Source organism: Colletotrichum orchidophilum (genome assembly GCF_001831195.1).
Source record: "Colletotrichum orchidophilum strain IMI 309357 chromosome Unknown Scaffold_97.1, whole genome shotgun sequence".
Classification (NCBI taxonomy): Eukaryota; Fungi; Ascomycota; class Sordariomycetes; order Glomerellales; family Glomerellaceae; genus Colletotrichum; species Colletotrichum orchidophilum.
In genome coordinates this window covers 34,235-46,634 of record NW_019173053.1, presented here as the reverse complement: position 1 = coordinate 46,634, position 12,400 = coordinate 34,235, and the positions used below count along the sequence as shown (strand labels likewise).

The following is a 12,400-nucleotide window of genomic DNA, read 5'->3' as shown; positions in this document are numbered from 1 at the left end:
AAACACCAGAGATTCACCGCGATAATCCAAATGCCGGACAAAGTAATGTTCTTGACTTTGATATCAACTGGGCTACAGGTAAAAGACCCAGACATGGGCATGATGCTTAGGTACTACTAAAGTAAGTCAGTAGGTACGGACAATGTCCGCAATGAGATGGCTGGCGAATCCTTCCGAAATGGTCAGCGCACGTGATCGTCTCCTCTTTCTCTGCTTGCGGTCGCTGCTGCAGCGTTTATCATCAAACCACTCTCCTCACTTTTTGCATTGCCGAAACCGCGCCGAACTTCCCTTCCTCCTCCTCTCCACCTTGTCATCAACAATCACAACCACAACCACAGCAGCTGCCAGCAAGTGAGCCAGACAGAGCGCGCCCACAACGGCGAGTGCGCCAGAGTCGGCTCACTTTAAACGCAAAAGTACAAAGAGTAAACTGACAAGGAGCCGTTGCAGCGAGGCAAAGCGCACGCACGCACGCGCGCACCCTACTCAGGTCACCCTACTCAAGCACAAGTAACCCGTGGGACCCTCCCCATGGACCCGCCGCTCAAGAGCCCCGCGTCGGCACAGAGGGATACCTCGCCCAGCCCTCCAGTGCCGAACCGGATCCGGCGAAATACAGCCTGCACGAGCTGTCGCGACTCCAAGGTGGGTTGGGTTGCCTTCCTCCCTTTTGTACCTTTTATACTCAACCTGGACTGGTTCATCTTGTATTCAATGTTGCCTTCCCGTCCCTGCTGGGCTACCCGTGGTGTTTTAATCTTTTAAACATTGGCTGCCTCGCATGTCACGCATGCCCTGTGCCCGTCCAACGCCTCCCTCTCCCGGTTCCTATTCCCATTGGATGGCGGTTGGCAATCGGGAGGGACGGATGGGGGCCACCTCGTCAGGTCCCCTGGGGCACATCATGCAATGTCAGCAACTATGCCGACGAGTCTTCTGTTCCTCAATGTTTCTGCCTACTGCGTTGCACTGCTATACCTAATATGACGTCCCGTATGCTGATGGAGCGTCTCTGGACGGCTGAAACTAGGTCAAGTGCAATGCAAGCTACACGCCCAACAAGCCGTGCCAGCGTTGCTCAAAGCTCGGCATCCAGTGTGTTATTGACAAATCTCACAAGCGGATGACTAGAAGAAGGTGGCTTCCCCTTTCACTTTCACTTTCATTTTCACTTCCCCTTCCAATTCCCTTGCCCCCATCACACCCAGCCTGTCTACCCACCCCCTGCGTCCAGTGTACTATTATGTGCGTCCATCCCACATAGATCCCAGTCTAATGCATCCGCACCGTGTGTGAGCATCAAACAGTAAACTAGAACAACTCGAAAAGGAAGTCCAAACCATCAAGAATGCCGTCAACCCGAGCCCCGTCTCCGCCGCCGGCGTCCTACCCCCGTCCGCCCTGCCGCTACCGCTACCGAGCCCGAGCACCGCCTACCCCGGAGCCGCCAGCGCCTTCTCAGACCACCGGCCGCCCCCCTCCGCCTCGAGGGTGAGCCTGCCGGCCCTTTCTCCCGTCCACCAGCCTCATCAGCCGGAGCAGGTCCCGACGCCGACCCTCACGTCGCACACGACGCCCACGGGACCCGCGAGGCAACCCGCCCAACCGAGGGCTCTGGGGTCTAAGGTCCTGTCTGGCGAGGATATCGACTTTTACTTTGACCAGTAAGCCCACGTGAATCCTTCTTCTTCTTGCACTCCACCTTTCCCATCCCCCAAGCCTGTATCCATATCAGAGAAAGAAGAGAGACTGAGAGGTCATATGAAAAAAGCTACTTTGAGCACTTCCACCCCTACTTCCCCATCGTCCGCTCGCAGGACCCGGACAAGCTGTACAAGCAGAGCCCGACTCTCTTCTGGACCCTCATCGCCATCTCCTCGCGGCGGTACACGCGCGACGCCGGCCTCTTCCCCTTTCTCATCGAGAACCTGCCAAGGGAGGTCTGGGCTGCCGTCTCGAACCCGCCCATCAGCTTGTCCACCATCGATGCCCTGCTCGTCCTTTGCACCTGGCCCTTACCCTCCATCCGCTTCCTCAACGACCCGTCGTCCTCGTACGTCGCCATCGCGCAGAACGCCGCGCTGCAGCTGGGCTTGCACACGGGCCGCGGCACTCACCCAGAGTTCTGCATCGGGCCGAACCGGCAGACCGACATTACCGACGAGGAGGCGTGTTTTACGTGGATGGGATATAATATCCAGGCTCAGAGGTATGTGCTTCCTTTCCTCCGCCCTTTTTTTTTCGTATTCCTTTCTCTTGCCACCTAGGCTGACCAGTGACGCAGAGTCGCCTCAAGTAATGGTTTCCCGCCCCCGGCCGGCTTCTTCAACGAAGCCGTCAACAGGGCTGCCGGCGGAAGATCTCTCCCCGATGCCCTGGGTTACTTTGGCCTGCTATATGAGATGCAAAAGTTCTCCAACAGGCTGAGCCGGACCATCTTCTCCGTCGCTGAGGAAGGCGAGGGCGTGCCGGACACCGTCATTCAACTATTGGAAGATGAGCTGAACAAGCTGAAGCAGCTACAGTCTCGACATAACTCTGGTTCGTGAAAGATCGATATTCCCCCCTACCCCAAATGACAACGTGACCCCCATGCTAATGAGCAAGACCTCGACCTCTTCACCATCCTGGCAGTCCAGTTCGAGCTCCAAACCTACTACTTCACCCCCCTCTCAACCGTAGACAAACCCACCTTCCGCCACAACGTAAACCGCGCCTACAGCACCGCCCAGGCCCTCATCAACCTCTCCCTCCGCCTCGACGCCTCGCACCGCTTCCTGCTACACGCCCCGCAACACGTCTTCCGCACCATCCTCGACGCCGTCGCCGTGGTGTTTGACGTCCTCGCCTCGGGCCACGCGACGGACGTCGAGCTCGCCAACGCGGACGTGTCCATCAAGAACGCCCAGGAGGCCCTGCGGCGCTGCTCCGTGCAGGAGGGCGACTTTGCCATGCGAGCGCTGCGCATGTCGGAGAGCTATTGGACTCTGCGGCACATGATGCCCAAGCTCGAGGCGCCCATATCGCAGTACCCTCACCGTACCGGCGCCGTCATCGCGTTTGGGACGTTGAGGAGGTGGAAAAAGGTGCTTGATGAGGCGCGGGTCGGGCAGAGCGGGGCCGGTGGTGGGCACGGCGTGGGGGGGCCCGGGGGCACGGCGTCGACGCGTGAGTGCAGGGGGGGTCGGGGGTTCGGTGTGAGTATTACTGACCTTGTGGCAGCGGCGGCGACGGATGGGAACGCGAGCGTCGTGCCGACGAGTGACCTGCTGCAGGATATCGACTGGTCGATGCTGATGGACGACTTTGACTGGACCGCTGGGGGCGGGGGAGAGCCGAATTTCCTCGGTCTTTCATAGTAGGTTGTGTCTGTGAGAGATGCGGCTAATGTGGTGTGTTTGGTGTGTGTTTGTGTGTCTCTGTGTTTCTGTTGATACCTTTGTCTGATTCTGCAAGCAAGCCGGGGCATTTGGTGGGTATTTTGCATAATGTTATAGTTAGGCGGACATTTGTTGGAGGAGACGCATTATCATTTGAGACGCTTTGAAAAGGTTTGCGTTCATGTTCACGTACCAAAGGACAGACTGAGGGACATTGAATGGAAATCTTTGTAACCATGTTGAAAAGATGGCGTGCTGCAAGAATGTGGACGTCCATCTTGTCATATTTTACTCTATCCTTCCAGTGCTCCAGATATTGAGCCCGACTTTGACGCCCTTCTTGACCGGTAGCCCAGCGTGCCACGTCTCATCATACCCGGCACCGCTCCCATCCGCCCGAAAGTTTTCCCAGTAAACGGCATTGCCCGGAACAGGCTTGAAGACAGTCCCCTTCCCTTGCTCCCCATCCTCCTCCTGCTTCTTCAGCCCGTCACCTCTCTCGCCTCTCTCACCGCACTCCAGAAACCGACACCAAACCTCCTCCGTCAGCCCGGGGACCTCAAGCAACGGAAACTCCGTCCCGCCCCCGGCCAAACCCTCGCCGGTCCCTTCCCCAGGCACGCCATCGTCGCCGCGCGCATCGACCCACGCCATCATGCTGCTCACCCGGCCCCACCCCCCGCGGTTGGCGCTCCAGTCAAAGTGGTACGAATAGTGCCCGCCCTCGACGTACCGCTGCGTCCGCAGCCTCTCGATCCAGAGGTCCTCGCGCCAGCCCTGGAGGGCCCGGGCGCGTGCCTCGACGCAGCGGACGGTGTCGGTGCGGGGGATCAGCGCGACTTCGGACTCGCGGACCGAGGCGTCGCGGTGGACGCCGGCGCCGTCGTGGGTTATTGTTGAGGGTTCAAAGATGGGTTGGCTGTGGCATGGGATTGTTAGTTGAGTGTTTACGGTATTGATAAATATGGATGCTTATGTGTGAGAGACAAAGTGAGAGAGAGGTTAAGTTGGAGCATGGATGGAACGCCGTCTCTCATCCACATTTAAACAGACTTGTGCATACGTATAAATGTGTGTATGTGTAAGTAGCGTGAGACCTCTTTACACGGGGAAACGAACAAAAAGACTTAAAAAAACGTACCTGATTTCAAGTAAATGCGCCCGTTCCTCAAAACTCAGAAACCCTTCAATGTACAACACCAGCGGCTCCTTGGAAAAGAGGCGCACAGAGTAGTTGTCAGGCGGACAGGATAGGGCCGTCGCGTTGGGGTACTCGATGGCGAGCAACGACTCGTTCATTTGCGGCCGGGGCGTGCGGACCACCCGGCCCCGGCTGCCTCGGCCGCCGTGCGTTGACGACGGCGAGAAGAAGTTGACGAGGGGGTCGGAGAAGAAGATGAGGAATGCCACGAGGGCGATGACGTAGGAGATCATGGCTGGGGGCTGACAGGCATGGAGATGGGAGTCATTAGTTGCAAACGATCGAAGTGGTTCTCGTTTGTTTGTTTCTTTTCAGATGAAGAAAAGAAAGGTGAAGCATCGGTCGTAAATTTGGGTGAGAAGTTGCTTGAGATGGATAATCAGGCGACTCTCAACTTGGAGTAGGTTGTTGGAGGAAGAAGGGGGGGCAGGCGCTCCGCCACAGCCGGGCCGTGCAAATCCTCGACACACTGTAAGAAGCTCGGAAATGCGAGATGATCCTCATTTCACTTCCAATTAATTTCAATTACAGTAGGTAATCAGAATAGCCAGTTCCGACTACCAAGGCATCGTAGCATCCAAAAAAGATCTACTGTTCCTTCTTCTCATCCACGCCCCCGCCACGCCGGCCGTACCCGGTCTTGGAGTACGCGGCCACGAGCCTCCACAGAACCCACGCGAATCCCACCACCACCGCGGCCGCCGTCCCCGCGCGAACCCACTCGGCCTGCCCGGCCTCGAGCACCGGCACCCGCACGGTGCTCGTGAGCCGACCTCCCCCCCCTCCTCCTCTTCCGACGGGTCGCGGCTCCACGTGCCAGAACACCGTCCTCGGTCCGAATAACGCGTCGTAGCCGAGATTCACCCTCTCGAACGGGCTGCTCGGGAACTTTGTGCCCTCCTCGGACGAGCACGCCCAGAAGACGGCGGGGTACGGCACCTCCACGTCTGTGTAGCCCCCAGCAGCCGGCTCCAGGTAGCGGAGGTGTAACGGGATCTCCGCCGTCCATTCTTGGTTCTTGCTCCCCTCTTTCTCCACCGTCGTCGTCGCCGGCGGCGCGAGCTCGAGCAGGACGCCGGAGCCCCACGGCTTTGTGGCGTACGCGGGGGCCTCGAGGTCGACGGGCGAGCTGGCGTAGCGCAGGGCTGTCAGGTTCTTGGACTTTAGAAACAGGTCATCTGCGAGCTGGTAGCGGTCCGCAAAGACGGTCTTTGGTAGCGTGAGGTGCGCGTGGACGGCGCAGTAAGCGTCCTCGACCGGCGGCTCGGCCGAGTCCAAGTGCAGCTGCAGCGTAGGGTGTAGGCCCGTCGGCTGGAGGAATTTCGCAGAGAACGAGCTGGGGCGTTGTGATTCATTCTCCCCTCCGTGTAGCCGGTGGCGGGCGGGCACGTTGAAGAGGACGGGCGCGGGTTTCTTCCGCTCGCCGAGGACGGTGAGGCCGCCTGCCATGCCGATCTCGTGAGGCTCCGGTTTCGCGGTGGAGTCGGTGGTGAGGATGCCGACCTCGGTCCTGTGGTTCGGGGTCGAGGCGACGGCCACGCGGTGTTTACTGTAGGGCCATTGCGCTGTGAGCTTGAGGGCGTGCGAGATCGTGTCGTAGGATATGTCAAAGGATGCCGCCGTCTTGAGGTCCTCGGCGCGGGACTTGCAGGCTGCGCCTGATGCCGCGCAGAGCTTCTCGGCAGTGTATTGGGTGAATGCGGTGAGGGTTTCTAGGGGTTCATAGAATTGGAGAGCTGCGGAGTGAGAGAACCTGTCGTTGGGGAGGCTCGTGAACGACTTTTCATCGAGTTAGTTGATGGCTCGCCTAGGTAAGCATGAGGCGGGAGGAGAGTAGCGTGTAGCTTACCTCGGACGATGTGCAGCTGCTGCTGCCAAAGGCGTCCCTGAGAGCTGTACACAATTTCGTCCTTCATCTCATGTCAATCTTCTTGAACAATTCTGATGACTCCTCGGGTAAAACTTACGCATCCCACTTGATCTCCTCCTTCTTTGGCGTGTAAAAGAGATGGAAACCTGGTGATAGTCGCGAAGCCAAAGGGCCAATAGTGCCATACGCAAAGGGGCTGACCCATCTGATGTGCAACTCATGACTCTCACTCAGAAGCTGGGATAGCTCAGAAGGAAGCTCCTCAAGGGCCAGTGTCACTCTGTCTTCTCGGACAGATAAGAGCTCAGGGCCCTTTACGCCGGCATCGCTAATTTCGAGGGCCTCCGGGGGCACGCCGTCACTAGGCTTGTGAACGTAGGTGATTCGCTGACGCATCTTGGGTCATGGCCTACGCAACACGACAGCAGACTCGGCAACTAAGTTCCGGTTGATGTTAACACTCTGATTGTTACTCGATGATGAATGAGCTGGATACAAGGTGGCAGGCAAGGTCAATGAAAGTGGGCACTCCGGTGACGTGAACGGGTATGGATAGGTGTGATCAGTGAGTGAACAGTGTACTCAGATGGGTCCGTTGGCATCGATGTCGGAGACCCGTTGCTGAGGACACCTCGCTCGGTGCCGAATTCAGGGGATTGGTCCACTAAAAGGTCTATCCTCGCAGGTTTCTTGGCTACGGTTTAGATACACCAGCCACACTCAGCCACGCGCAGCAGAGAAGACACGTGTGGGGGCTAAAATTGAGACCCAAAACTTTACGGGGCCCAGGCCGTCCTGACCACATTCGGTCACCGGCTCATCAGCCACGCTAAGCCGTTTTAGCTACCGACGCTGGCGCGGAGTGGGATGCCCCTCCAGCCCGCCCGCGCTCCGTCGCCCGAGATGAACGGGGCCATACGAAAAGATACCGCCGACGACATCTTTTCTCTCTTTTCCCTCTCTCTCACGCCAGATGCTCCCGCTTGCTGTGCCCAACGATGCATCTGACCTCACTCCGGATGCTACAGTCTTTCTGGCTTCCACGGCCCTCATAGATTCTCTCACCCGCGACATGCATCCCATCAATACACTGTAGCAAAAGATCCTTGGCGCTGAGTTTCCTCCCCTGATCACAGTATCGCAGACAGCCTCGATCAAAAAAACACCAATCACGGCCCCTAGAGTGAGTGACGTATATCACGGGCAGAGCTGGTAAAAATGGGCGATCACCAGCCGTACGTGACCATTCGGTCCCGGCGACCCCATGACGGGAACAGCGTGAGCAGTGCAGACTCGACTGTAGGTGCCAGAGTCTCGATGATCCAGTCGCGCAGAGTACGTGTAGACTCACAAGCTGGCCATGCCCAGTACGGATCCAGCTCCGGCGATGCGCCCCGGCCCGCCACCCACGATATCAGCCGAGTCAGCTATCATGTCAAGCACCTCGATAGCTTCGCTCAGACCTTGGAGAATGTCAGTAGCAGACGAAAGAGTCGCCCATGAGTCACGTTATCAGGATACTGACACTTCACCGCAAAGTCTGCAAACCGAGCGTTTCCGAACCGCGGGAAATCGTCACAGCGGTATTCAAAAGTTCAGGCGTTGCTCCTCCACTGGGGCTGCGATGACCTCTTCGTGTTGCCCGAGTTGGAGGACCTGGAACGGTGCCTGCGCGAGGACTATGCCTTTGATACAGAGATCTTTCCCATACCGTCTGAAAACTCACATCTAGAGCTCATGATGCAGGTTGGCAAGCTGATCAAAGACCACGAGGCTCAAGACACACTCTTTTTAGTCTACTACGGCGGTCATGCCAGGATAGACGAGTCTCGACAGAGTACTTGGTGCGCGTAAGTCGATGGCATCGTCTCACGCTCACGCTGGATATGTCTCACAAATCACTAGAACCCGACATCCCGATTCACCATGGCTGCAGTGGTCGGCGATCCAGACCTTGCTAGAGCGTTCGGCGTCTGACGTTCTCATCCTTCTCGACTGTTGCGCCGGGGCTGCGAGCGCGACATTCCCCAACGGCAACAGCATCACCGAGACCATATCCGCCTCGAGTTGGGATGCCATCGCCCCGGATCCGGGTCGGTACTCATTCACAAATGCTCTTATCGAGGTGATGCAGGAGTGGAGGCTTCGCACCTTTTCCGCGGCGATGCTACACGCCGAGGTTCTCGCGCGCCTGAAGCACCCTCGTCCCGTCACCATTAACGGCAAGGTCTTTGAGGCCAGGTCAACTCCAGTCCACTTCATGATGACGTCGAACCACAAGGCACCAAGCATCGAATTGACTCGGGTCGTACCGGCTGAGCAGCGACCGCCATCGCCGCCGCTGGATATCGCAGTGGCCGCAGATGGCACCAGCTCGCCCGAAAGGGTGACGGGTGGACGAGGGCCTGGCGCTCCACCAGCAGGGGAACCGAACGAGGACACACCGCACGTCATGATCTCGCTGGCACTTGAAGACAACCAGCAATTGGACCTCGGTGCCTGGGAGCAGTGGTTATCCAACTTCCCAGCCCTGGCGAAATACGTCAAAGTCCAGGGCGTGTTCAAGAGCCACTCCACACTGCTCCTCTTGTCTATGCCGGTGATGGTGTGGGATCTCCTACCCGAGGATCATGCGACCTCATTCATAGCCTTCATCAGATCCAACAACATGATGGCCCAGAAGTTTCACAAAAACGAGGAGGTAGAGGTACAGATTCCGGTAAACAGAAGCACTCGCGTAGTGCAAGAAGACACACAGCCGGACTCTGCATCGATGAGCACATTCTTCTCAGATATCACATACACAAATGCTCCAACGGAAACGGGTAGCGTCGAAGGTGCGCAAATGGAAGGTCTGAAATCACTCTTTCCAGGTGACACATCAAATATGAGAAGGACTGCAGGTGGACCACCTCGAGCCCAGGATTCAGAGATGGTCTCACCATCTTCGTCGCCAACCGTCAGACCAGCGCGGCCACCTCAGCCTCCGAACCGAACAGTTTCTATGGGAACCTTACGGCGACACCATACTTCATCTTCCCAAGTGTCATCGGAGGGGGCTATATCCAGGTCCATGATTCCAAACCAGCAGAGAAGCGCGCGGAGGACCATCTTGCATGACGTCCCAGAACCGCCCAAGTTCTCGCAGCATGTGGAGATCCTGCTCCAGCAATATTACCGGCAGGAGCCGCTGCCCAACGACGATCAAAAGATCTTTGTTGCCTCAAATCTGGGCATAGAGCTGTGGCACATCGAGGTAGGGTTTCCTCACACCAACGTCTTAGCAATGGCATAGTAACCGTAGCAGGCCTGGTTCCATCATAGGCGGGAACGAGATGTTGTCTCGCAGCAATTCCAGAGCCTCAGGATGGGTGGTACCCCGGCATCTGGGGCATCTCAAGGAGCCCAGATGATACTGCCGCATCACCTTCACAGGATTATCGAAGTCCTACCTCCCAGTGGGATCCTGATGATTGACCTCCGTCCACCAACGGACTTTGAGCGATCTCACATTAAAGGGGCTGTCAACCTCCGCGCCCCCCTAAACTTTATCCAAGAGGCCTCATTTGACATGATTGAGCGAGCATTCTCAGACCAAAACAGCAGACAGGTGTTCGGCGAGTGGCAATCTGCCACCTGCCTGGTCATTTACGACCGCGTCATCGATTCCTCTTGGGAATGTCCCCTAGCCGACGTCCTCTACAATAAGTTCAGAACCTGGGGCTGGCCCGGCCGATGTTTCGTCCTCAAGGGCCATTACAAGGAATTCAGCGCCTCATACAGAACATCTATCACCGGATCCAAGGTGCCAGGCGAGGCGAGGCAGCAGCAGCAGCAGCAAAAAGTGGACCCCCTCCGCCAAGAGACGACGACGGCCGCACCGTCAGAGACTGATGACGCGGCGAGGAGAGTGCAGTACGAAGATCTGCTGACTCAGATCGACGATGAGGGCAGAGTGACCAACAGCAACAGCAATAATAGCCACTACGCCTCGTCGAGACCCAACCCCAACGACCCGTCGGCCAGCTTGGGCCGGGGTGCGCAAGCTATGAGCCAGCATGAACGAGATCTCGAAGCCGAGTTCCAGCATCGCGCCCCGGATCTCTACCGCAAAGCCCTGGAAGCCCATGACAGCAGTGGCAGCGGCAGCGGTGGGGCCCGGGCTGCCGAGACGCCGCACTACGCCTCCGGCCCTGGCGTTGTTGACACTGGCGGTGGGACAGGAATAGGGGATACGGTGATGGGTACAGCAACAGCAGCGGAATCATCAGAGGAAGCAACAGCAAGAACAGCGGCGAGGTGGGACGGCTCTGCCGTACGACGACGGGGAGGAGACGCAATAGTGGGCTCCGGAGATAGAGGGGGAGGTGGTGACGACGAGGACAGGACCATGACCAGAACCTTTGGATTCGACACAAAGGCGCCGCTGGTCGAGTATCTCGACAGAGGCCTCTCTCACATCCGGCAGGGGAGACCCGCCGACGCAGTCACGTTCCCCGCCACTGACAGCTGGCCCATCGTCCCCCCGTCATCTTCGTCGTCGTCGTTGACAAACACCACCACCACCGCGATTGGTGGGATGTCGAAACTTGCCGCGGAGGGCTGTCATGCCCACTTTGACTCAGGGGCCGCCGTCGCCACGCCCACCCCTTCGGACGATTCTTTTGTCAAGATCAGCAGGGGAGATCTGCAGTACGCGGGCGATCATCCTGCTGGTGTCGGTAGTTCCCCGAACCCGGGCCATCAACAGCAACAGCAACAGCAACATCAGAACCAACAGCAGTACCAGCATCAACACCACGGCGGCGGTGGCGTCGGAGGAAAAGACGGGACGACGAGGGATGCCGTCGTTGGCCCGTCCGGGGATGAGATGCCCAAAAAGGGCCGGGGTGGTTTCCTGAACAAGGTTCTACGAAGGGCATAAATGTTGAAAGCGTGCGGCCCCCTTGCTCTACAACGCACAACAGTGTGTGATTCTGAAGAGTTGAGAGGGAACCTTCCCTCCCCCCCAACCAAGGGGCTGCCTTGGAGAGATTGGGGAGGGGAAAAGATGTGCTGCTTGTGGCGTTCGTCTCAGGACCTCCGCGAGCTGGCATCTTTTCTCGGACTTTTGGTTTTGGACGGAAATATGGTGTGTGTCCGCGTGTCACCCTCTTTTGTCAGGGCACACCAAGCCATCAATGAGAGATTGTTGGGTTGAAAACCATCTATATACGCGCGATACTGTTCAGGACACACCACCACCACCACCAACTTCGTCCTTTGAACCCCCCCCACCGTGATTTGATGTTTTGGGACCAGGGGCAATTTCTGGTTGGCATTAGTTGGAAAGAGAGATGAGGATACTTTGGTTTGGTTTGATCCGGTCTGGAATAGCTATTCGTGGTTGTCCATCAGTCCTCGGCTTCACTCTTTCGAAGAGATAGAGAGAGAGAGAGAGTAAGATGGAAGCTTTACCACACACTGAGTCGGGGTGAGTCGGGGTGGCAAGGAATGATGATGTTCGGAAACCGGAGCATCATAGTTTTATCAAACATGGACCACATTGGGACATGATAATCAGGAGTAGGCAGCATGCCTGGTTCCGGCCTCGTAAGATGTTCCCTCCTCTCTTTTTGTTTCCGTGCGCTGGCACGCTGGCTGCTCTATCCTAATCCTCTTCCACTCGTATGTGAAAACATCAATGGGCCCCCTTCCATCTGTAGTGCCCCCTCGATTTCGCGCCTCGCGCCTCGTGCTTGTTGCCGTCCCTTCTCTCAATGGGATTGGGTCACATAGTTGTTTGGAGACATAGGCGAGAACAACGCTCCTCCTGCCTGTTACCCATTCTCGAAGGGGGAGGGGGTACGGACGTTCGACAAGGCAAGGGCATGATGATAGAGACGATTAGACTTGCGACGGAAGGGGTCATCCCTCTTCCAGACTCCTCCCGCGAAAAAGTTGTAT

General features: G+C 57.4%; 4 protein-coding genes across 4 annotated transcripts; 2 read left to right on the top strand and 2 right to left on the bottom strand.

Moving 5' to 3' along the window:
• Window positions 1-784: 784 nt before the first annotated feature.
• On the top strand, window positions 785-3,362 carry CORC01_10094 (uncharacterized protein; the record flags this gene model as incomplete). Its single annotated transcript, XM_022621723.1, has 6 exons — window positions 785-914; window positions 1,034-1,098; window positions 1,333-1,667; window positions 1,775-2,212; window positions 2,288-2,544; window positions 2,611-3,362. The coding sequence occupies 6 exons, from the start codon at window positions 785-787 to the stop codon at window positions 3,360-3,362; spliced, it is 1,977 nt and encodes a 658-aa protein (XP_022471728.1).
• A 309-nt stretch (window positions 3,363-3,671) lies between these two features.
• Window positions 3,672-4,817, bottom strand: CORC01_10093 (2OG-Fe(II)oxygenase family Oxidoreductase; the record flags this gene model as incomplete). Its single annotated transcript, XM_022621722.1, has 2 exons — window positions 3,672-4,302; window positions 4,525-4,817. The coding sequence occupies 2 exons, from the start codon at window positions 4,815-4,817 to the stop codon at window positions 3,672-3,674; spliced, it is 924 nt and encodes a 307-aa protein (XP_022471727.1).
• Window positions 4,818-5,172: 355 nt separating this feature from the next.
• Window positions 5,173-6,850, bottom strand: CORC01_10092 (uncharacterized protein; the record flags this gene model as incomplete). Its single annotated transcript, XM_022621721.1, has 3 exons — window positions 5,173-6,363; window positions 6,434-6,470; window positions 6,552-6,850. 3 exons carry the CDS (start codon window positions 6,848-6,850, stop codon window positions 5,173-5,175), a joined length of 1,527 nt encoding a protein of 508 aa, XP_022471726.1.
• An 822-nt stretch (window positions 6,851-7,672) lies between these two features.
• Window positions 7,673-11,378, top strand: CORC01_10091 (uncharacterized protein; the record flags this gene model as incomplete). Its single annotated transcript, XM_022621720.1, has 4 exons — window positions 7,673-7,927; window positions 7,994-8,304; window positions 8,360-9,710; window positions 9,762-11,378. 4 exons carry the CDS (start codon window positions 7,673-7,675, stop codon window positions 11,376-11,378), a joined length of 3,534 nt encoding a protein of 1,177 aa, XP_022471725.1.
• Between the last annotated feature and the right edge of the window lie 1,022 nt (window positions 11,379-12,400).